The 26,752-nt window shown below is 39.4% G+C and overlaps 1 protein-coding gene across 1 annotated transcript; it reads left to right on the forward strand.

The window, feature by feature from the left end:
* Positions 1–25,982, forward strand: LOC311138638 (NLR family CARD domain-containing protein 3-like). The gene is made up of 13 exons (XM_084173411.1): positions 1–104; positions 938–1,036; positions 10,999–11,115; positions 11,991–12,107; positions 12,927–13,043; positions 13,280–13,364; positions 13,494–13,722; positions 14,146–15,937; positions 16,201–16,374; positions 16,941–17,114; positions 23,058–23,231; positions 24,674–24,847; positions 25,743–25,982. The coding sequence occupies exons 2-13, from the start codon at positions 954–956 to the stop codon at positions 25,975–25,977; spliced, it is 3,471 nt and encodes a 1,156-aa protein (XP_084029537.1). The 5' UTR covers positions 1–104; positions 938–953; the 3' UTR covers positions 25,978–25,982.
* The last annotated feature ends 770 nt before the right edge of the window (positions 25,983–26,752 follow it).

Here is a 26,752-nt window from a genome sequence, read left to right on the forward strand (position 1 = left end):
CAACATAGATACAGAGCCACTCGTCATCAGGAAGGTGCTCTCTCAGCACAACGGAAAATATCTCAATGACTTGACATGTTCTGGTTGTGAATTCAGGCTACAAGGTAAGAATCTTCCAAGGGATTATTGTAAAGTGTGTAGAGAAATTAAATATATGGTGTTATTATAGTATAGAGAATGACAGTAAAACACTCAGATCTAATGGTCCATTTCACCTGGGACAGGTACATGACAGTTCAATCATACAAAATGGCGCTAACTGGGCGTAGGCAAGTCAAATTCAAAAACAAATTGTTCATATCTTGTATTATAGGATTCGTATATCGTGGTTATTTTACAATTTGTAAGAATTTTAATGTATCATAGTTCTAAATCATCTTTCAGAATATCAGAACATTTGTTGTTTTCTAAATTACAATGAGCTACTGCTTCCTGTGTAATTTGGTATGAAACCTGAACTTACTTTTCTTAACATTGATATTATGAATTAAATTCAATAATATCATAATAATAGCAGACCTGTTGAACAAAGCAACACACTAGAATGAGTGGAATTATTACAAGAGAAAGTGAGACATTATTATTATTATTATTATTATTATTATTATTATTATTATTATATTATTATTATTGTATTATTATTATTATTATTATTATTACTATTAATATTACTATTATTATTATTGTATTATTAGTATTATTATTATTACTATTATTATTACTATTATTATTACTATTATTATTATTAGTTCCACTACATGGAGAAAAGGTAAAAAATATCAGTCATGTCTACATGTTCATGTGATTGCATTAAATCACCTGACTGTTTGGATGTATCTGTTAGTAAATCTTTTATTTCTAAGAGATAATGAATAAAATAGAACAATTGACCTTGTCACTGTGTTAACCACAACCAACATGTTGGATCTCTGTTTAGACGTCAGTGCTCTAAAATGAGTCTCTCTGGGGAGAGAGAGGAGGGAGTCCCTGTCTTTAAAATGAGTCTCACTGGGGAACATGACACCAAAGCTAAGAGGTGAGATGACAATGTTGTTTAAGAATTTATAAGGAGTTTATTTCTAAAACGTTATATCCACAATTTTTTCACGTTTGTTATTTAAATCAGAAATGTGTGTCAAATATTGTTGTTCTAAGATTTTAATTAATACATTTTTGTGAATGAATTTTTGTTTTGCAAAACGCTATATAGCTGGAATGAAATGTTTGTATCCTGTATATTTGACTGTGATATGTGGATGTCTCACCAGCACACACATACACACACACACACACACACATACACACACATCTTTCCAGCATACGCACATTAATTATTGCCTAATATGTTGTCATGCATAACCTTATTGTTTTTACTAATTCTGATCGTTGTTACAAGCGGAATTTTGACAATATTACCGTCAAATCAACACACTCTTCACTCCTGTTTAAACCAAAAAGGGTTCTATCGCTTGCTTAATATATGGAACCATTAAAAGTTCTATAAAGAAACCTTTTCTAGGGTTCTTTGATCAGAACTCTAGAGGTTCTTCTTCACTGAACCAAAATGGTTCCATATAGAACCCTGCATGGTGCCATTTATGAATGATGTCTACTACTATTAAATAGGAATACTTTTTGCTAAGAATATAATTTATAGGACAATAGGAATGGTTGAAAAATCCCAATATTCATTTAAAATGATCCTTAGAAATAGCAGTGCTGGGGATTTAGAAAGCCATAGTCAGTCAATCAACAACAGAATAATACTCTTATGAAAAATATTTATCTTTAACTTACAGTCTGTGGATACTATGCGACTAGAAAGGTTAAAAAAGCATGTAAGACCTCACAGCACAGTTGAAAAAAATATGGCAGGTGGAAATCAACAGAGGATGTTCTACGGAGATAGGTGGGCTGGGCTGAGAGTAGCAGAGGGGTGGGATTAAAAAATATAATGATCGGTAATCGTCATTACTGTAAACACTATAGATGTCTGAGTACTATCTATCCAAAATGTAATGTGTATAATTAATTATTATTATTATTATTATTATTATTATTATTATTATTATTATTATTATTATTATTATTATTATATATATAAAAAAAGTAATGACTGTTTATAAAAGTATTGTAGAATTGATCTTCGTTATATGCAAACACACTGGTGGCCAGGGAGGCATCTCTTTGTTTGAACGATGGCCCACGTCAACTCTGGCTGATTTGTTTACAATACAATACATTACAATACCATACAAATTTTTCTATTAGTTACAGCAAACAACAAAATTGTGTCTTCTGCTCCGTTCTTAACCCCCCCAAACAGCAGACCTCACACATACAGTTGAGACCAGCACAGGTTCAAGCTGCAGTGCAGTTCCCCTAGATGGAGAGCATGTTGTGGGGTTAAGGGCCTTGCTCAAGGGCCCAACAAAAGGGGAATGTTTTGAGGATGTCAAACCAGCAGCCCTCCAGTGGTCAGATCAAGTCCGCCCGTTTTTTCCAGCGCCTGGCCCGGGATTCAAACCGGACACTTTTCGGCCACAGGTCCAACACCTGCCACAGCTCCAACTCATATGCCACTGGGCGAAAACCTGAGTTTATCTTCAGAAATAAGCAAGAGTTAATCTGCCAAAATGAAGCCAAAATGCTATGCAGACATCATTATTATGATATAGAAGAACAACATACAGTACCAGTCAGAAGTTTGGACACACCTACTCATTCAAGGGTTTTTCTTTATTTTACTATTTTTAACATTGTAGAATAATAGTGAAGACATCAAAACTATGAAATAACACATATGGAATGTTTAGCATTTATAGCAAAGAGTGTGCAAAGCTGTCATCAAGGCAAAGGGTGGCTATTTGAAGAATCTCAAATATAAAATATATTTTGATTTGTTTAACACTTTTTTGGTTACTACATGATTCCATATGTGTTATTTCATAGTTTTGATGTCTTCAGTATTATGGTAGAATGTTAAAAATAGTACAAATAAATAAAAATAATTGAATGAGTAGGTGTGTACAAACTTTTGACTGGTAGTGTTACATGCAGTTGTCATCAGCAGCAGCCACAAGAGAGAGCCTCTGATAGTTCTGGGTTACTGCCAGACTTAGCAAGACATAGATAGTGTGTTAAAAGTCATGTAATGATTAACTAGGCTATTGAATCACCAATACTTATTATACAGAAATTGTTATGATGAGTTTCTGGTATCGAGAAGTTCAGGATGCAAGAGAGTAGTCGACCACTTTTATGGAGAGTTGATTCATTGTTATTTAATGGTTACAGTACTGGATACAATGACAAGCGGTACGGGCGTAGCCCCTTGTCATCCGATTGACTTCCATAGAAAATCTCTCAGTTACTATAATGCTCTCCAAGCTACTTATATCCCACAGTTGCCAACCATTATTCAGTGTCACTCATCTACTACAATACATGGTATCGTGTGGCACCCTAGCCAGGCCATTCCATCACGTACCCCTCTTAAGATTAGCACCAGTGGCCCCAAATCTATCTTGGCACACCGACCCTCTGTCACTCACCCGTGACATCAATAACACATGGCGTGTCCTTGTCCTCTGTCACTCACATACAGCTTATGAGTTTACAGACATTAACAAATCCTGTATCAAAAGTCGTTATATCAGAAATCATTGTCAAAATCTGAAGAGATACTGTTCCATGTAGGTCTACATTATTTATGGATTGATCATATAGAAAAATCTAAACATTATTTGAACTACTCCAAAGCAATTACATGTGGTGCAGGAACCACTGACTCACTGCATTATTCTATAGTATTATCAAGACACCTGCTGTTAACTCTTAACTGGTTAGGACAGCTCATGAGGTGTCCTAAATATCTGCCGACTAGGTGGGACTAGAGACTTCACGCATAGTTTTAATTTATACCCATAAGAGTAAAATGTCTTTATTCTCAGCACTTGTATGACCAATTTTCTACTTTGAGACGCTTTGTGGATTTGGGCCCAGATCTCAAAATATTGTTTAAAAAAACAAATAATTTTGTTTTTACATAATAATAATAAAGGAAAAGAAAAGAAAATTACTAATGTAAGCCACTAAAGACTGTGTTTAGTTATTGTGTGGCACTGCTCATGTCCGCGTTCTGGAACTATCCGCGTCCACGTATGGTGTGGCGCCAAGGATATTGTCCAGTTAGGCGCAGAGTGGGCTGAGTGATCTTGGGGAATAACAACGGAGTTCGCTACAGTGTTGAGACACCAAAGTTTATTGTTCAATTAGCTTTTTGCTTTACGGTCAGTGACAGTATGAGTGTAGCCAGATCCTTTTCACTCGCTATCCTTGTTTCATTTTGTGGTTCACCGGATTCGTCATCATCCTCAAGATGAGGGACAGATGAACGACCTGCTAGTTAGCCAAGCTAGTCGGTACAGCTAGGTAAGCTAGTTAGCTACTCTACCAGCAGCATCCTAGTTATCCCAGCTACCACTACATCATCACCGGCTGCCTGCATTTCTTGTGGACCGATGGAGCTCCCTGGTTGTTTCTTCCACCTGTTAAATACCGTGGAGGGCTTCTCCCTCTCTCGTTGACGGATGCTGGCTACGCTCCCTCTGTCCGGTTCTCCTCTCTTCACTAGATGGACGGTAACTTTAGTGTTTAACCCCTCTGTGTCCAAGGACTGAACTTTTTGAATATTATTTTCTGGGCGCCTCAAGTGACATTTTTTACAAAAAAAAATTCTGATAAAATTAGTTCATTGCATCCGCCATGGAGCCCAGTTTCATAATATTACCTTCTGTCCCTACTTATGAAGTAATCTCGAAACAACAGGCCTTATTTTAGGGCATTTTTCACCCTACCAGCTCCTATTAGTTCTATTGAGCTCCGTGACACCGACTCGCCTTCAGAACGTTCTATTCCCAGCCCATTGTTCTGCGTCACAATGCCAGCTTCACTATTGTTATCAATGAGACCTGCCTGCGTTAAACCTGTAGGTTTACCTCAGGTAACTTATTATTAACAAGGTTACGGCTACTTGGTGAGCGTTAACCCTGTAGGTTTACCTCAGGTATCTTATTATTAACAAGGTTACAGCTACTTGGTGAGCATTAACCCTGTAGGTTTACCTCAGGTATCTTATTATTAACAAGGTTACAGCTACTTGGAGCGCACTCACTGTTCCTCTAAGTACACATTGTGGTCACCCACAGTGTTAGCGATGGATGGTGCATAGCCATCAAAAGTTAAACAATTTCTGGTCATGGTTAACCATATTTGTTTTCAGAAAAAGGAGTACAACCTAAACAAAACTCATGTTCCTGTCCTCTTTTTCAAGATGTGGCCGATTTAAACAGCCAGAATATTTTTATTTATTAAGAAATAACCATTTATCTTTGACGATTTGTTGTTTCTAAATGGCTGCTGGGTAATTTGATATGCATCGAAATCTTCGTTCGTAGGCATCGAATTGAGCGAATGCTGCGCAGGTTCACTGAGTTGCAAACCAAATGGGTATAATGGGGTGGTTGTTGTCTAATCGGGTGGTCTAGCTCATTCATTTGTAGATCTGACGCAGTTGCTACCTAAGATTATGAGCCTAGCAGGTGTCATGAATGACTTATGTAGTACCCGTAGAAGGCCACAGGTAGGCGCTAGAGAGATTTAAACCCATACAGTTTTTTTTTTGCCTTAAAACCCCTAAACCTATCAATCAATCAATCAAATGTATTTATAAAGCCCTTTTTACATCAGCAGATGTCACAAAGTGCTATACAGAAACTCTAACCCTACGTTTAACCTATTTTAGCCTTAACCCTAGGTATAACCTATTTTAGCCCTAACCCTTAACCCTAATTCTAATTTAGCCTTAACCCTAACCCCTAACCCTAGGTATAACCTATTTTAGCCTTAACCGTAACCCTAATTCTAGGGTAAGGTAGCCTAGAACAGTTTTATAAACTATTTTAGTAATAATAGTATCTTAGTAAATACAATTATAGTACTAAATAGCATTTGGATTATTTTGTTAATCAAAACCTGTCTAAGCGTTTTGCTGTTTGTTTTTTGTCATTAGTTATTTTATGATATTTGTTATTGCAAGACAGAACACTTGATAAACAAGCCACATTAGTTTTATTTTACAAATGTGGTTTGAATTGGGTGACCTAGTAACCTCTATGTGAAAGTCCAGCAATTGGCGTGGGATAGGTGGGGCAGGTTTGAGACTGATCTAAGGAATTAACAAGAAAAATACACTTTATTTCTCAGCTGCCTCACCAATGTCTGTACGTGAATTCATCACTTTTAATTGTTAAATATTTCCAATAGATGGCAGCATAAGACCACGAAGCATCAGTTATAGGCCACAAGCAGCAATATGATTAACATAAAATAGCATGCAACCAAAGACTATATGTCCCATGATTTTCTAAAATGGTCACTCATTACTTTAGTTTGCTATATATCTCGTATTAGGCCTGTGTTGCTTTTGGAAGAGCAATTAAATAGTGACTATAGCAGGTGTTGAACCCCTGGTAAATAATCACTACTCAGATGTGCTAATCTCAACCCTAGTATACATGCATTAGAAAAAATGATCTTAATATCTGATATTGGGAGTAACAACCTCGGAATAGAAAAGACAAGAGTGCGTCTTCCAGCCCGCCAATAAATTACATCATGCAACCCTCACGGTTAGCAAATTTACCTCAACATGCCCCTCGCTTGTGCGAGAAGGCAGAGTGGCTTGCTGCTGGTTGATGAATTTGACATTGGATGTACTAGCAAAAGACGTTTTTCTCGACCAGAGGTGACTACATTAGTTCATTTTACGACTTACAACCATAAAATAACAATTTATAGCATAACAAACAATGAAACTTACATAAACCAAAAACACCATACATTTAGTTAAATATATATATATATATATATACAGTGGGGGAAAAAAGTATTTAGTCAGCCACCAATTGTGCAAGTTCTCCCACGTAAAAAGATGAGAGAGGCCTGTAATTTTCATCATAGGTACACGTCAACTATGAGAGACAAAATGAGGGAAAAAAATCCAGAAAATCACATTGTAGGATTTTTAATGAATTTATTTGCAAATTATGGTGGAGAATAAGTATTTGGTCAATAACAAAAGTTTCTCAATACTTTGTTATATACCCTTTGTTGGCAATGACACAGGTCAAACGTTTTCTGTAAGTCTTCACAAGGTTTTCACACACTGTTGCTGGTATTTTGGCCCATTCCTCCATCCAGATCTCCTATAGAGCAGTGATGTTTTGGGGCTGTCGCTGGGCAACACAGACTTTCAACTCCCTCCAAAGATTTTCTATGGGGTTGAGATCTGGAGACTGGCTAGGCCACTCCAGGACCTTGAAATGCTTCTTACGAAGCCACTCCTTCGTTGCCCGAGCGGTGTGTTTGGGATCATTGTCATGCTGAAAGACCCAGCCACGTTTCATCTTCAATGCCCTTGCTGATGGAAGGAGGTTTTCACTCAAAATCTCACGATACATGGCCCCATTCATTCTTTCCTTTACACGGATCAGTCGTCTTGGTCCCTTTGCAGAAAAACAGCCCCAAAGCATGATGTTTTCACCCCCATGCTTCACAGTAGGTATGGTGTTCTTTGGATGCAACTCAGCATTCTTTGTCCTCCAAACACGACAAGTTGAGTTTTTACCAGAAAGGTTTCATCTGACCATATGACATTCTCCCAATCCTCTTCTGGATCATCCAAATGCATTCTAGCAAACTTCAGACGTGCCTGGACATGTACTTGCTTAAGCAGGGGGACACGTCTTGCACTGCAGGATTTGAGTCCCTGGCGGCGTAGTGTGTTACTGATGGTAGGCTTTGTTACTTTGGTCCCAGCTCTCTGCAGGTCATTCACTAGGTCCCCCCGTGTGGTTCTGGGATTTTTGCTCACCGTTCTTGTGATCAATTTGACCCCACGGGGTGAGATCTTGCGTGGAGCCCCAGATCGAGGGAGATTATCAGTGGTCTTGTATGTCTTCCATTTCCTAATAATTGCTCCCACAGTTGATTTCTTCAAACCAAGCTGCTTACCTATTGCAGATTCAGTCTTCCCAGCCTGGTGCAGGTCTACAATTTTGTTTCTGGTGTCCTTTGACAGCTCTTTGGTCTTGGCCATAGTGGAGTTTGGAGTGTGACTGTTTGAGGTTGTGGACAGGTGTCTTTTATACTGATAACAAGTTCAAACAGGTGCCATTAATACAGGTAATGAGTGGAGGACAGAGGAGCCTCTTAAAGAAGAAGTTACAGGTCTGTGAGAGCCAGAAATCTTGCTTGTTTGTAGGTGACCAAATACTTATTTTCCACCATAATTTGCAAATAAATTCATAAAAAATCCTACAATGTTATTTTCTGGATTTTTTTTTCTCAATTTGTCTGTCATAGTTGACGTGTACCTATGATGAAAATGACAGGCCTCTCTCATCTTTTTAAGTGGGAGAACATGCACAATTGGTGGCTGACTAAATACTTTTCCCCCCCACTGTATATACTATTTATTTAGATGGGTGACATTATCTGCCAAAATAACACCACCTGTAGATAAAGAAGAGCTCTCCAGTAGATGTACCAAAACATTTAAAGGCCATTTTCTCAAAAGTGAGGTTACAAGTTTATCATCTTTCAAAGCAGAATTACTTTCCCATTGTTCCTCAACTGTAGTGTATGATATACCTTTTTCTAGCTGAGTCTCTACTTTTATCCAATGTAAAAAACACCATTTCAAATTTTGCTACATAAGATCGAGCCGGTCGGTCACATTTGACTGTATAAAACCTAGCAGTACTACTTATTTCTCTGAGACTGAGACAGATATATATTATTACTGTGTAAAACCTAGCAGTACTACTTATTTCTCTGAGAGTGAGGCAGATATATTATTACTGTGTGAAACATAGCAGTACTACATATTTCTCTGCGAGTGAGGCAGATATATATTATTACTGTGTAAAACCTAGCAGCACTACTTATTTATTTGAGAGTGAGGCAGATATCTATTATTACTGTGCAAAACCTAGCAGTACTACTTATTTATCTGAGAGTGAGGCAGATATACTGTGCTATGAAAAAGTATTTGTCCCCTTTCTAATTTTCTCTACTTTTGCACATTTGTGATACTGAATGTTATCAGATCTTCAACCAAAACCTAATATTAGATAAAGGGAACATAAGTGAACAAATAACACAACAATTACATATTTATTTCATAAACAAAGTTATGCAACACCCAATTCCCCTGTGTGAAAAAGTAATTGCCCCCTTACACTCAATAACTGGTTGTGCCACCTTTAGCTGCAATGACTCCAACCAAATGCTTCCTGTAGTTGTTGATCAGTCTCTCACGTCGCTGTGGAGGAATTTTGGCCCACTCTTCCATGCAGAACTGCTTTAACTCAGTGGCGTGTGGGTTTCCAACCATGAACTGCTCGTTTCAAGTCCGGCCACAACATCTCAATTGGGATTAAGTCTGGACTTTGACTAGGCCATTCCAAAACGTCTAATTTGTTGCTTTTTAGCAATTTTCATGTAGACTTGATTGTGTGTTTTGGATCATTGTCTTGCTGCATGACCCAGCTGCGCTTCAGCTTCAGCTCACAGACGGATGGTCTGACATTCTCCTGTAGAATTCTCGGAAACAGAGCAGAATTCATGGTTCCTTCTATTAAGGCAAGTCGTCCAGGTCCTGAGGCAGCAAAGCATCCCCAAACCATCACACCACCACCACCATGCTTGACCTTTGGTATGATGTTCTTACTGTGGAATGAAGAGTTTGGTTTTCGCCAGGCATTACTGGAACCATGTCGTCCAAAAAGTTATACTTTTGAATCATCTGTCCATAGAACATTCTTCCAAGAGTCTTAATGATCATCCAGGTGCTTTTTAGCAAACTTGAGTCAACTTTTTGGACGAGATGGGTCCCATTATGCCTGGCGAAAACCAAACACTGCAATCCACTGCATTCCACAGTAAGAACATCATACCAAAGGTCATGCAGTAAGACAATGATCCAAAACACACAATCAGGTCTACATGAAAATTGCTAAAAAGCAACAAATTGGAAGTTTTGGAATGGCCTAGTCAAAGTCCAGACCTAATCCCAATTGAGATGTTGTGGCAGGACTTGAAATGAGCAGTTCATGCTTGAAAACCCACACGAGTTAAAGCAGTTCTGCATGGAAGAGTGGGCCAAAATTCCTCCACAGCGACGTGAGAGACTGATCAACAACTACAGGAAGCATTTGGTTGGAGTCATTGCAGCTAAAGGTGGCACAACCAGTTATTGAGTGTAAGGGGGCAATTACTTTTTCACACAGGGGAATTGGGTGTTGCATAACTTTGTTTATGAAATAAATATGTAATTGTTGTATTATTTGTTCACTTATGTTCCCTTTATCTAAAATTAGATTTTGGTTGAAGATCTGATAACGTTCAGTATGACAAATATGCAAAAGTAGAGAATATTAGAAAGGGGGCAAATACTTTTTCATAGCACTGTATATTATTATTGTGTAAAACCTATCAGTACTACTTATTTCTCTGAGAGTGAGGCAGATATATTATTAATGTGTAAAACCTAGCAGTACTACTTATTTCTCTGAGAGTTAGGCAGATATATATTATTACTGTGTAAAACCTAGCAGTACTACTTATTTCTCTGAGAGTGAGGCAGATATATAGCATTGTGCAAAAAAACATGATTATTTGTCTCTCTGAAATAAAACCATCAACTGATAGATTTTAAACAAATACATGTCTTTCATTGAACAATCGCGTACCATGATTAGCTACTGAAAAAACAGACCAATCTCTTTCATAATTTCTTTAAACAATAAAAGCTAATTTACCAACATTTCTGAAAATTGATATATAGCGTTTTGGAATGAAACTCTTCTTATGTTTCCCCATCTGAGCTCAGAGTAGATGAGAGACGTAATGTTTGTCTCTGTTGTGTTGAAGTCCAATCAAGAAGGAGAGACTAGCCCCCCCTGTACCCAGCTGTGTGTCCATGAAGAGTGACCGGTCTATGAATACTCCTATATTATTCAGAAAGGGAGACGTTTCTAGTGAACAAAGGTAAGAAGAACTCATGGGTCATGGTCAGTGAGTTAAACAACACTGTCTCTAGTCATTTCTCCTCTCCCATTTTCCCATTTCTTTTAGTTGTTTTCATAATCCATAGGCTAATCCTTTTTTCCATTTTCATAATCCTAAAACAATATTAAACAAACACTACATTCCCTCCCTGTGTGTGTGTGTGTGTGTGTGTGTGTGTGTGTGTGTGTGTGTGTGTGTGTGTGTGTGTGTGTGTGTGTGTGTGTGTGTGTGTGTGTGTGCACTCCCTGGATGAGGAGATGTAATCTCATGTTTTGTCCACAGAAACCAACAGGAGAGATCAGAGTCAGAGCAAATACTTGTTCATTGCACTGTATATTATTACTGTGTAAAACCTATCAGTACTACTTATTTCTCTGAGAGTGAGGCAGATATATTATTACTGTGTAAAACCTAGCAGTACTACTTATTTCTCTGAGAGTTAGGCAGATATATATGTATACTGTGTAAAACCTAGCAGTACTACTTATTTCTCTGAGAGTGAGGCAGATATATACTATTACTGTGTAAAACCTAGCAGTACTACTTATTTCTCTGAGAGTGAGGCAGATATATAGCATTGTGCAAAAAAACATGATTATATGTCTCTCTGAAATAAAACCATCAACTGATAGATTTTAAACAAATACATGTCTTTCATTGAACAATCGCATACCATGATTAGCTACTGAAAAAACAGACCAATCTCTTTCATAATTTCTTTAAACAATAAAAGCTAATTTACCAACATTTCTGAAAATTGATATAAAGCGTTTTGGAATGAAACTCTTCTTACATTTCCCCATCTGAGCTCAGAGTAGATGAGAGACGTAATGTTTGTCTCTGTTGTGTTGAAGTCCAATCAAGAAGGAGAGACTAGCCCCCCCTGTACCCAGCTGTGTGTCCATGAAGAGTGACCGGTCTATGAATACTCCTATATTATTCAGAAAGGGAGACGTTTCTAGTGAACAAAGGTAAGAAGAACTCATGGGTCATGGTCAGTGAGTTAAACAACACTGTCTCTAGTCATTTCTCCTCTCCCATATTCCCATTTCTTTTAGTTGTTTTCATAATCCATAGGCTAATCATTTTTTCCATTTTCATAGTCCTAAAACAATATTAAACAAACACTACATTCCCTGTGTGTGTGTGTGTGTGTGTGTGTGTGTGTGTGTGTGTGTGTGTGTGTGTGTGTGTGTGTGTGTGTGTGTGTGTGTGTGTGTGTGTGTGTGTGTGTGCACTCCCTGGATGAGGAGATGTAATCTCATGTTTTGTCCACAGAAACCAACAGGAGAGATCAGAGTCAGAGCAAATACTTTTTCATAGCACTGTATATTATTACTGTGTAAAACCTATCAGTACTACTTATTTCTCTGAGAGTGAGGCAGATATATTATTACTGTGTAAAACCTAGCAGTACTACTTATTTCTCTGAGAGTGAGGCAGATATATATAATTACTGTGTTAAACCTAGCAGTACTACTTATTTCTCTGAGAGTGAGGCAGATATATAGCATTGTGCAAAAAAACATGATTATTTGTCTCTCTGGAATAAAACCATCAACTGATAGATTTTAAACAAATACATGTCTTTCATTGAAAAATCGCATACCATGATTAGCTACTGAAAAAACAGACCAATCTCTTTCATAATTTCTTTAAACAATAAAAGCTAATTTACCAACATTTCTGAAAATTGATATATAGCGTTTTGGAATGAAACTCTTCTTATGTTTCCCCATCTGAGCTCAGAGTAGATGAGAGACGTAATGTTTGTCTCTGTTGTGTTGAAGTCCAATCAAGAAGGAGAGACTAGCCCCCCCTGTACCCAGCTGTGTGTCCATGAAGAGTGACCGGTCTATGAATACTCCTATATTATTCAGAAAGGGAGACGTTTCTAGTGAACAAAGGTAAGAAGAACTCATGGGTCATGGTCAGTGTGTTAAACAAACTGTCTCTAGTCATTTCTCCTCTCCCATTTTCCCATTTCTTTTAGTTGTTTTCATAATCCATAGGCTAATCCTTTTTTCCATTTTCATAGTCCTAAAACAATATTAAACAAACACTACATTCCCTCCCTGTGTGTGTGTGTGTGTGTGTGTGCACTCCCTGGATGAGGAGATGTAATCTCATGTTTTGTCCACAGAAACCAACAGGAGAGATCAGAGTCAGAGATTCTCAGTGGTCAGTCTTCCCAGAGTCATCAAACAGACCTGGCCTCCATATTCAGTGTATGTGGTACTGTTATGTACATTTGTGTTTGTTTACCTCAAGTAAAATTGATCTGTCAATCATTCATTAATGTGTTAATGAGAAAGCATTTATTCTCTTGCTTAATTTATGTACTTCATTTATTTCAGTTGCTTGAAGAGAATATTATGACATTTGTGAAGAACGAGCTGAAGATGTTCAAGAGGATTCTCAGTCCAGAACTCCCAGAAGGCTTTGAGAGTCAGAAGCAGGATAAGGAAGTGGTGGATGCTGAAGATGAGAAGCAGGAGAGCAGTGCCAGAGAGGGGGCTCTGAAGATCACACTGCACGTCCTGAGGAAAATGAACCAGAAGGAGCTTGCTGACACACTGGAGAAAAGTAAGAGCTGTCTGCCTCATGTTGAATGCTGTTTTATAACAAACATTTAAAAGCTGTAGCTAAAGTACAGCTAAAGTAGCTGTGTAACTCAATGATATCGTAGCAGCCTTAACACAACACCTAGTGACCTCGTCAAGTAGCAGCAGGGATGTGTCAGAGAGAAGAGGAGAGAGAAGAGGAGAGACAGAGAGAAGAGGAGAGACAGAGGAGAGACAGAGAAGAGGAGAGACAGAGGAGAGACAGACAACATTAATGATAACATCAGTGATATGAATAATAATAATATAATCAGTCACTCCAGTGTGGAATGCATTATGAATACATTTACACATTTATACAGTCAGTTCATAACACAGTCCTACAATACTGTAGGCATTAAAAGAAATGTAATATTAATAGCCTCTGTGTAATTTCTTCATTCAGATGAGCTTGCTGTGATTTGCCAACGTGAACTCAAATCTAATCTAAAGAAGAAGTTTCAATGTGTATTTGAGGGGATCGCTAAACAAGGAAACCCAACACTTCTCAATAAGATCTACACAGAGCTCTACATCACAGAGGGTGGAAAAGGAGAGGTCAATAATGAACATGAGCTGAGACAGATTGAGACAACAACCAGGAAACAAGCAAGACCAGAGACTGCAATCAAATGTAACGACATCTTCAAACCCTTAACTGGACAAGACAAACCTATCAGAACTGTGCTGACAAAGGGAGTCGCTGGCATTGGAAAAACAGTCTCTGTGCAGAAGTTCATTTTGGACTGGGCTGAAGGAAAAGCAAATCAGGATGTCCAATTTGTATTTTCATTCCCTTTTCGGGAGCTGAATTTGATGAAAGGGGAAAAACACACTTTGATTGAACTTCTCAATCACTTCTCAATGGAAACCAAAGAATCAAGAATCTCCAACTACGACAAGTACAAAGTTCTGTTCGTCTTTGATGGTCTGGATGAGTGTCGACTGCCCCTAGACTTCCAGAAGAACAAGATGTGCTGTGACGTCACAAAGTCTACCTCAGTGGATGTTCTGCTGACAAATCTCATCAAGGGAAATCTGCTTCCCTCTGCTCTCCTCTGGATAACTACCCGACCTGCAGCAGCCAATAAGATCCCTTCAGGGTGTGTTGACCAGGTGACAGAGGTACGAGGGTTCAATGACCCACAGAAGGAGGAGTACTTCAGGAAGAGATTCAGTGATGAGGACCTGGCCAGCAGAATCATCTCACACATAAAGACATCAAGGAGCCTCCACATCATGTGCCACATTCCAGTCTTCTGTTGGATTTCTGCAATAGTCCTTGAACCCATGCTGAAACAGAAGAGAGAAGAGATGCCCAAGACTCTGACTGAGATGTACACACACCTTGTGGTGTTTCATACCAAACAGAAGAATGAAAAGTATATTGGGAAAGAAGAGTCAGGTCCACACTGGAATAAAGAGAGCATTCTGTCACTGGGAAAACTGGCTTTTCAACAGCTTGTTGAGGGCAATCTGATTTTCTATGAAGAAGACCTGAAAGAAGCTGGCATTGATGTCAAAGAAGCCTCAGTGTACTCAGGATTGTGCACACAGCTCTTTAAAGAGGAATGTGGGCTGTACCAGGACAAGGTGTACTGCTTTGTGCATCTGAGCATTCAGGAGTATTTGGCTGCTGTATATGTGTTCCTCTCATTCATCAACAACAATGAGAATCTAATGGCCAAACCTCAATCAATGTTCAGCTACTTTTTTGCGCTGTTCAGAGACAAGCCTGAAGTTATTGTCTACAAGAGTGCTGTGGATAAAGCCTTACAAAGTGAGACAGGAAACCTGGACCTTTTCCTCCGCTTCCTTCTGGGCCTCTCACTGGAGTCCAATAAGAAGCACTTACGAGGTCTACTGACAAAGACAAGAAGCAGCTCACAGAGCCATAAAGAAACAGTCAAGTACATCAAGGAGAAGATCAGGGCGAATCCCTCTCCAGAGAGGTGCATCAATCTGTTCCACTGTCTGAATGAACTGAATGACCATTCTCTAGTGGAGGAGATCCAAAGCTACCTGAGCTCAGAAAGTTTCTCAGAAGAAGAACTCTCACCTGCACAGTGGTCAGCTCTGGTCTTTGTGTTGCTGACTTCAGAAAAGGAGCTGGATGTGTTTGACCTGAAGAAATACTCCAGATCAGAGGAAGGTCTTCTGAGGCTGCTGCCAGTGGTCAAAGCCTCCAGAGCTGCTCTGTGAGTAAATACAATTATATTTAAGTACTAATCATCAGGAAGAAATATTCAGTTTGGAGAAAAATATATATTATAATATGTATATAAAATTATATTGAAAAAAAGATTGATTCACTGCATTGATGTTCACATTAGTATAACAATATGACCATACAATTCTAGGAGACAGAAGATGAATCCAAATGTTGTTTGAGAGACTAAACAAAATGCTGCTCTGTTAAATTAACAGTGTGTTTGTGAAATCATGATGATCTCTCTGTCAGGCTGTCAGGCTGTGGAGTCACAGAGAAAGGCTGTGTTTCTTTGGTCTCAGCTCTGAAGTCAAACCCCTCACACATGAGAGAGCTGGATCTGAGTAACAATGTCCTGAAGGATTCAGGAGTGAAGCATCTCTCTGATGGACTGGGGAAACCCCACTGTAAACTGGAGACTCTGAGGTCAGTATTCCTGTAATTGGTCAACAAGTGATAACTGTTCACCAGATCCACATGTGTTTACCAGGCACACATAGCCCACACCATATGTGTTTGGACAGTGAAGCTTACAGTTTTAAAATAGGCGCTATGCTGCAGCATCTTGGATTTGAGATAGAAAGTTTCATATTAGCCGACAGTATATAATGTCACCTTTTATTTAAAGGTAATGGTGAGAGATTAGCATGTTTTGTTGTATCCTCTGTAACTTTCTCACTCATTATTATTTATGATTCATTCATGATCTTTCTCAATCATGGCATCATCAGGATTACTTTAGTAGTGTTTAGAAACATGTTATCTACCCACTTAGAAAGAAAATTACTCAAAACCAAAGAATAGCAGTGTGGTTTTCTCTACAAGCAATACTTTGATAATTTGTAATTTCTAATAATGATACATCCATTTATGAATAGATATGGCAGGTTTCAGGACACTGATATATCTGAAAATGTTTAAATAATATACTGCCCCTATTTTCGCCACCAAAGAATATCAGTGTGGTTTTAATATGATTTGACTCTTTGCAGGCTGTCAGGCTGTCAGGTCACAGAGGAAGGCTGTGCTTCTCTGGTCTCAGCTCTGAAGTCAAACCCCTCACACCTGAGAGAGCTGGATCTGAGTAACAATGTCCTGAAGGATTCAGGAGTGAAGCTGCTCTCTGCTGGACTGGGGAATCCCCACTGTAAACTGGAGACTCTGAGGTCAGTATTCCTGTATCACTCAATGAACACACACACACTGGAGACACACTGGACACACACACACACACACAGGACACACACACTATACACACACACACTGCACACACACACACACACACACACACTGGACAAACACACAAACACACACACACATTGGACAACACACACGCACACTGGACACACACACTATACACACACACACACTGGACACACACACACACACACACACACACACACTGGACAAACACACAAACACACACACACATTGGACAACACACACGCACACTGGACACACAGGACACTCACACAAACACACACTGGACACACAAACACACACACACACACACACACTGGACACTGTCGTAGAAATATTTAACTCAAAAATATCTCTCAAGAAACGGGAGCTTGTGAGTCCAAAAATCAGACCTTTATTATCTAATAACAAATGCCGAGATGTTCCATGGAACAACTGTCTCTCTCTGGCTTAGACATCCCTTTTATACACACACACAAATGCACAAACATGCATACATGGCGTATACAGTTACCCCCTTATGGTAAATTCCTAATTTATTTTAGTTCTGCACCACCCTTCTTTTTCAACGTCCAGCTGTCACACAATGTCCACTCCAAAAGGTCATGAATGCTTTTTTCTATATGAAGCCTCTCATTCTATCATTCTATTGGCTGCGTGGCTTAGGCCCCTTCTTAAAAAAGAACTAATGTAATGCATACTGTTGAGAGCTTTTGTGAAAGAACACATACATTCATTTAAAACAAAGCATATACTACATGTCTATATTCCTTATTTAAGCATGTATCTGGATTATAAAATATCAAACATGTTTATTATATTTTACCTTTGGCATCTCCCTACATGTGCCATAATGATACATAAAATACTCCTATAACACACACACACTGGACACACACACACAATGATTAATTTAGTAGTGTTTAGAAACATGTTGTCTACTGTTCATAATGATACATTCATTCATTTATATACAGTACCAGTCAAAAGTTTGGATACGCCTACTCATTCAAGGGTTTATCTTTATTTTTACTATGTTTTACATTGTAGAATAATAGTGAAGATATCAAAACTATGAAATAACAAATATGGAATCATGTAGTAACCAAAAAAGTGTTAAACAAATCAAAATACATTTTATATTTGAAATTCTTTAAATAGCCACCCTTTGCCTTGATGACAGCTATGCACACTCTTGGTATTCTCTCAACCAGCTTCACCTGGAATGCTTTTCCAACAGTCTTGAAGGAGTTCCCACATATGCTGAACACTTGTTGGCTGCTTTTCCTTCTCTCTGTGGTCCAACCCATCCCAAACCATCTCAATTGGGTTGAGGTCGGGTGATTGTGGAGGCCAGGTCATCTGATGCAGCACTCAATCACTCTCCTTCTTGGTCACATAGCCCTTACACAGCCTGGAGGTGTGTTGGGTCATTTTCTTGTTGAAAAACAAATGATAGTCCCACTAAGCCCAAACCAGATGGGATGGCGTATCGCTGCAGAATGCTGTGGTAGCCATGCTGGTTAAGTGTGCCTTGAATTCTAAATAAATCATAGACAGTGTCACCAGCAAAGCACCCCCACACCATAACACCTCCTCCTCCAAGATTTATGGTGGGAACTACACATGCAGAGATCATCCGTTCAACCACACCGCTTCTCACAAAGACACGGCGGATGGATCCAAAAATCTCAAATTTGGACTCCAGACCAAATGACAAATGTCCACCGGTGTAATGTCCATTGCTCGTGTTTCTTGGCCCAAGCAGGTCTCTTCTTCTTCTTGGTGTCCTTTAGTAGTAATTTCTTTGCAGCAATCGACCATGAAGGCCTGATTCACACAGTCCCCTCTGAACAGTTGATGTTGAGATGTGTCTGTGACTTGAACTCTGTGAAGCATTTATTTGGGCTGCGATTTCTGAGGCTGGTAACTCTAATGAACTTATCCTCTGCAGCAGAAGTAACTCTGGGTCTTCCATTCCTGTGGCGGTCCTCATGAGAGCCAGTTTCATCATAGCGCTTGATGGTTTTTGCGAATGTGCTTGAAGAAACTTTCAAAGTTCTCGAAATGTTCCGTATTGACTGACCTTCATGTCTTAAAGTAATGATGGACTGTCGTTTCTCTTTGCTTATTTGAGTTGTTCTTCCATAATATGGACTTGATCTTTTACCAAATAGGGCTATCTTCTGTATACCCCCCCCCCCCTACCTTGTCACAACACAACTGATTGGCTCAAACGCATTAAGAAGGAAAGAAATTCCACAAATTAACTTTTAAGAAGGCACACCTGTTAATTGAAATGCATTCCAGGTGACTACCTCATGAAGCTGGTTGAGAGAATGCACAGAGTGTGCAAAGCTGTCACCAAGGCAAAGGGTGGCTATTTGAATCTCAAATATAATTTATATTTTCATTTGTTTAACACTTCTTTGGTTACTACATGATTCCATATGTGTTATTTCATAGTTTTCATGTCTTCACTATTATACTTCAATGTAAAAAATAGTAAAAAATAAAAATAAAAATAAACTTGAATGAGTAGGTGTGTTGAACTTTTTGACTGGTAGTGTATATATACAGTGGGGAGAACAAGTACAGTGGGGGAAAAAAAGTATTTAGTCATCCACCAATTGTGCAAGTTCTCCCACTTAAAAAGATGAGAGAGGCCTGTAATTTTCATCATAGGTACACGTCAACTATGACAGACAAAATGAGTAAAAATAATCCAGAAAATGACATTGTAGGATTTTTAATTAATTTATTTGCAAATTATGGTGGAAAATAAGTATTTGGTCAATAACAAAAGTTTCTCAATACTTTGTTATATACCCTTTGTTGGCAATGACACAGGTCAAACGTTTTCTGTAAGTCTTCACAAGGTTTTCACACACTGTTGCTGGTATTTTGGCCCATTCCTCCATGCAGATCTCCTCTAGAGCAGTGATGTTTTGGGGCTGTCGCTGGGCAACACAGACTTTCAACTCCCTCCAAAGATTTTCTATGGGGTTGAGATCTGGAGACTGGCTAGGCCACTCCAGGACCTTGAAATGCTTCTTACGAAGCCACTCCTTCGTTGCCCAGGCGGTGTGTTTGGGATCATTGTCATGCTGAAAGACCCAGCCATGTTTCATCTTCAATGCCCTTGCTGATGGAAGGAGAATTTCACTCAAAATCTCACGATACATGGCCCCATTCATTCTTTCCTTTACACGGATCAGTCGTCCTGGTCCCTTTGCAGAAAAACAGCCCCAAAGCATGATGTTTCCACCCCCATGCTTCATAGTAGGTATGGTGTTCTTTGGATGCAACTCAGCATTCTTTGTCCTCCAAACACGACGAGTTGAGTTTTTACCAAAAAGTTCTATTTTGGTTTCATTTGACCATTTGACATTCTCCCAATCCTCTTCTGGATCATCCAAATGAACTCTAGCAAACTTCAGACGGGCCTGGACATGTACTGGCTTAAGCAGGGGGACACGTCTGGCACTGCAGGATTTGAGTCCCTGGCGGCGTAGTGTGTTACTGATGGTAGGCTTTGTTACTTTGGTCCCAGCTCTCTGCAGGTCATTCACTAGGTCCCCCCGTGTGGTTCTGGGATTTTTGCTCACCGTTCTTGTGATCATTTTGACCCCACTGGGTGAGATCTTGCGTGGAGCCCCAGATCGAGGGAGATTATCAGTGGTCTTGTATGTCTTCCATTTCCTAATAATTGCTCCCACAGTTGATTTCTTCAAACCAAGCTGCTTACCTATTGCAGATTCAGTCTTCCCAGCCTGGTGCAGGTCTACAATTTTGTTTCTGGTGTCCTTTGACAGCTCTTTGGTCTTGGCCATAGTGGAGTTTGGAGTGTGACTGTTTGAGGTTGTGGACAGATGTCTTTTATACTGATAACAAGTTCAAACAGGTGCCATTAATACAGGTAACGAGTGGAGGACAGAGGAGCCTCTTAAAGAAGTTGTTACAGGTCTGTGAGAGCCAGAAATCTTGCTGTGACCAAATACTTATTTTCCACCATAATTTGCTAATAAATTCATTAAAAATCCTACAATGTGATTTTCTGATTTTTTTTTCCTCAATTTGTCTGTCATAGTTGACGTGTACCTATGATGAAAATTACAGGCCTCTCTCATCTTTTTAAGTGGGAGAACTTGCACAATTGGTGGCTGACTAAATACTTTTTTCCCCACTGTATTTGATACACTGCCGATTTTGCAGGTTTTCCTACTTACAAATCATGTAGAGGTATGTAATCTTTATCATAGGTACACTTCAACTGTGAGAGACGGAATCTAAAGCAAAAATCCAGAAAATCACATTGTATGATTTTTAAGTAATTAATTTGCATTTTATTGCATGACATAAGTATTTGATCACCTACCAACCAGTAAGAATTCCGGCTCTCACAGACCTGTTAGTTTTTCTTTAAGAAGCCCTCCTGTTCTCCACTCATTACCTGTATTAACTGCACCTGTTTGAACTCATTACCTGTATAAAAGACACCTGTCCACACACTCAATCAAACAGACTCCAACCTCTCCACAATGGCCAAGACCAGAGAGCTGTGTAAGGACATCAGGGATAAAATTGTAGACCTGCACAAGGCTGGGATGGGCTACAGGACAATAGGCAAGCAGCTTGGTGAGAAGGCAACAACTGTTGGCGCAATTATTAGAAAATTGAAGAAGTTCAAGATGACGGTCAATCACCCTCGGTCTGGGGCTCCATGCAAGATCTCACCTCGTGGGGCATCAATGATCATGAGGAAGGTGAGGGAGCAGCCCATAACTACACGGCAGGACCTGGTCAATGACCTGAAAAGAGCTGGGACCACAGTCTTAAAGAAATCCATTAGTAACACACTACGCCGTCATGGATTAAAATCCTGCAGCGCACGCAAGGTCCCCCTGCTCAAGCCAGCGCATGTCCAGGCCTGTCTGAAGTTTGCCAATGACCATCTGGATGATCCAGAGGAGGAATGGGAGAAGGTCATGTGGTCTGATGAGACAAAAATAGAGCTTTTTGGTCTAAACTCCACTCGCCGTGTTTGGAGGAAGAAGAAGGATGAGTACAACCCCAAGAACACCATCCCAACCGTGAAGCATGGAGGTGGAAACATCATTCTTTGGGGATGCTTTTCTGCAAAGGGGACAGGACGACTGCACCGTATTGAGGAGAGGATGGATGGGGCCATGTATCGCGAGATCTTGGCCAACAACCTCCTTCCCTCAGTAAGAGTATTGAAGATGGGTCGTGGCTGGGTCTTCCAGCATGACAATGACCCGAAACACACAGCCAGGGCAACTAAGGAGTGGCTCTGTAAGAAGGCTCTCAAGGTCCTGGAGTGGCCTAGCCAGTCTCCAGACCTGAACACAATAGAAAATCTTTGGAGGGAGCTGAAAGTCCATATTGCCCAGCGACAGCCCCAAAACCTAAAGTATCTGGAGAAGGTCTGTATGGAGGAGTGGGCCAAAATCCCTGCTGCAGTGTGTGCAAACCTGGTCAAGACCTACAGGAAACGTATGATCTCTGTAATTGCAAACAAAGGTTTCTGTACCAATTATTAAGTTCTGCATTTCTGATGTATCAAATACTTATGTCATGCAATAAAATGCAAATTAATTACTTAAAAATCAGACAGTGTGATTTTCTGGATTTTTGTTTTAGATTCCGTCTCTCACAGTTGAAGTGTACCTATGATAAAAAATTACAGACCTCTACATGCTTTGCAATTACAGACCTCTACAAATCTGCAAAATCGGCAGTGTATCAAATACTTGTTCTCCCCACTGTACATATATGAATAGATATGGCAGGATTCAGGACTCTGATTTATCTGAAAATGTTGAAAAAATATATTTTCAACACCAAAGAATAGCAGTGTTGTTTTAATATGATTTGACACTTTGCAGGCTGTCAGGCTGTCTAGTCACAGAGGAAGGCTGTGCTTCTCTGGTCTCAGCTCTGAAGTCAAACCCCTCACACCTGAGAGTGCTGGACCTGAGCTACAATCACCCAGGAGACTCAGGAGTGAAGCTGCTCTCTGCTGGAATGGGGAATTCCCACTGTAAACTGGAGACTCTGAGGTCAGTATTCCTGTAGTTGGTCAACAAGTGATAACTGTTCACCAGATCCACATGTGTTTTCCAGGCACACATAGTCCACACCATATGTGTTTGGACAGTGAAGCTTACAGTTTTAAATTTGGTGCTATGCTCCAGCAATTTTGATTACAGATATAATGTTTCATATTAGGCAACAGTACAGAATGTCACCTTTTATTTGAGGTTTTTCATACATATCTGTGTTACTGTTTAGAAATGAAAGCACTTTATGTATCTAGTTCTCCCATTTGAAAAAGCCGTAAGAATTTGGACATATTCACTTTTATTGTATTAAAGTAGTCATAAGTTTAGTATTTGGTCCCATATTCCTTACCTGCAGTGATTACATCAAGCTTGTGATTCTACAAACTTGTTGAATGCATTTGCAGTTTGTTTTGGTTGTGTTTTGGATTATGTTTTTCCCCAATAGAAACTGAATGGTGAATAATGTCCTGTCATTTTGGAGTCACTTCACTTGTATTGTCAGTAAGAATAGAAGATGTTTCTGAACACTTCTACATTAATGTGGATGCTACCATGATTATGAATAATCATGAATGAATCGTGAATGATGATGAATGAGAAAGTTACAGAGGAACAAGGATCATACCCCCTCTGTTATTGGTAATGGTGAGAGGTTAGCATGTTTTGTTGTAGCCTCTGTAACTTTCTCACTAATTATTATTCATGATTCATTCATGATTTTTATTAATCATGGCATTATCAGGATTAATTTAGTAGTGTTTAGAAACATGTTATCTACTCACTTAGACAGAAGATTCATCCAGTTCTCATCCACCATTCAGTTACTATTGGGCAAAACATAACCCAAAACACAACCAAAACAAACTGCAAATTTAACCAACGAGTTTGGGACCAAATACTAAACTTTTGACCACTTTAATACACTATAAATGAATTGGTCAGAATACTTATGACTTCTTCAAATAGGGGGAATATATACATAAAGTGCTTTCATTTCTAAACGGTGAAACACATATTTATGAAAATACCCTCAAATAAAAGCTGACATTATATACTGTCACCTCATATAAAATATTTGATCTCAAATCCAAAATGCTGGAGTACAGAGCCACATTTAAAATGTTAGCGTCACTGTCAACTAGATATATTGTGGACTGTATACTCAATACAATCTAAATCTGATACCTCACTGTCTGTCTTTTGACTGATACTGCTTTTTAAACTGCTCTGGTCAGTCTACTTAAATATTCGTACTATGTTTCTATCTACAAGCAATACTTTGATAATTTGTCATTTCTAATAATGATACATTCATTTATGAATAAATATGGCAGGTTTCAGGACACTGATATATCTGAATATGTTGAAATAATATACTGCCACTATTTTCACCACCAAAGAATAGCAGTGTGGTTTTAATATGATTTGACTCTTTGCAGGCTGTCAGGCTGTCTAGTCACAGAGGAAGGCTGTGCTTCTCTGGTCTCAGCTCTGAGGTCAAACCCCTCACACCTGAGAGAGCTGGACCTGAGTAACAATGACCTGAAGGATTCAGGAGTGAAGCTGCTCTCTGCTGGACTGGGGAATCCCCCCTGTAAACTGGAGACTCTGAGGTCAGTATTCCTGTAGTTGGTCAACAAGTGAAAACTGTTCACCAGATCCACATGTGTTTACCAGGCACACATAGTCCACACCATATGTGTTTGGACAGTGAAGCTTACAGTTTTAAATTTGGTGCTATGCTCCATCAATTTAGATTTGAGATGAAAAGTTTCATATTAGGTGACAGTATATAATGTCACCTTTTATTTGAGGTTAATGGTGAGAGGTTAGTATGTTTTGTTGTAGCCTCTCTAACTCTCTCACTCATTATTATTCATGATTCATTCATGATCTTTCTTAATCATGGCAGTCACAGGCTTGATATAGTCATTGCGTTAAAAGAATATGGGACCAAATACTACACTTTTGAGTGCGTTAATGCACTATAAGTGAATTGGTCAGAATACTTATGACTTCTTCAAATATGGGGACTAGATACATAAACTGCTTATATTTTTCTAAATGGTGAAAGAGATATGTATGAAAATACTGTCAAATAAAAGGTGACATTATATACTGTCACCTTATATAAAACATTTGATCTCAATTCTAAAATGCTGGAGTATAGAGCCACGTTTAAAATGTTATCTTCACTGTCAAAATAGATATGGTGTGGACTGTATACTCAATACAATCTAAATCTGATACCTCACTGTCTGTCTTTTGACTGATACTGCTTTTTAAACTGGTCTGGTCAGTCTACTCAAATATTTGTACTATACATTTTTCTCTCTACAAGCAATACTTTGATAATTTGTCATTTCTAATAATGATACATTAATTGATGTATAGATACGGCAGGTTTCAGGACACTGATATATCTGAATATGTTGAAATAATATACTGCCACTATTTTCACCACCAAAGAATAGCAGTGTGGTTTTAATATGATTTGACTCTTTGCAGGCTGTCAGGCTGTCTAGTCACAGAGGAAGGCTGTGCTTCTCTGGTCTCAGCTCTGAGGTCAAACCCCTCACACCTGAGAGAGCTGGACCTGAGCTACAATCACCCAGGAGACTCAGGAGTCAGACTGCTCTCTGCTGGACTGGAGGATCCAGACTGCAGACTGGAGAAACTCAAGTATGTAGAGGGTTTATGTCAATGTTCATATCAGACATGTTGGAGTTATCAGGCTAGTTAAGACAAACATTCTGATCACCACTTGGACTAAGTTATATGATGACTGTGTGTGTGTGTGTGTGTGTGTGTGCCCAGTGTGTGTGTGTGTGTGTGCCCAGTGTGTGTGTGTGTGTGTGTGTGTGTGTGTGTGTGTGTGTGTGTGGGTCCAGTGTGTGGGGTCCAGTGTGTGTGTGTGTCCAGTGTGTTTTTATGTGTGCACTTGTATCAGTGTTTGTCAGGACTGGACCCACACACACAAGCACTCACACTGGACACACACACACAGAGACACACAGGGCACACACACTGGACACACACACACACACAAACCCACACACACTGAACCCACACACATTGGACACACACACACACACACACACACACACACACACACACACACACACACACACACACACACACACACACACACACACACACATACTGGACACACACACACACACACACACACACACACTGGACACACACACACTGGACACACCCACACACACACTGGAAACACACACACACACACAAACACACTGGACCCACACACACATAGGACACACACTAACCACACAGACACACTGGACACACACACACACACACACACACACACTGGACACACACACACACACACACACACACACACACACACACACACACACACACACTGGACACACACACTGGACAAAGAAACTGGACACACACACACACACTGGACACACACACACACACTGGACACACACACACACACTGGACACACACACACACGGGACACACACACACACGGAACACAC

Source organism: Coregonus lavaretus (genome assembly GCF_964263955.1).
Source record: "Coregonus lavaretus genome assembly, chromosome: 2".
NCBI classification, from domain to species: Eukaryota; Metazoa; Chordata; class Actinopteri; order Salmoniformes; family Salmonidae; genus Coregonus; species Coregonus lavaretus.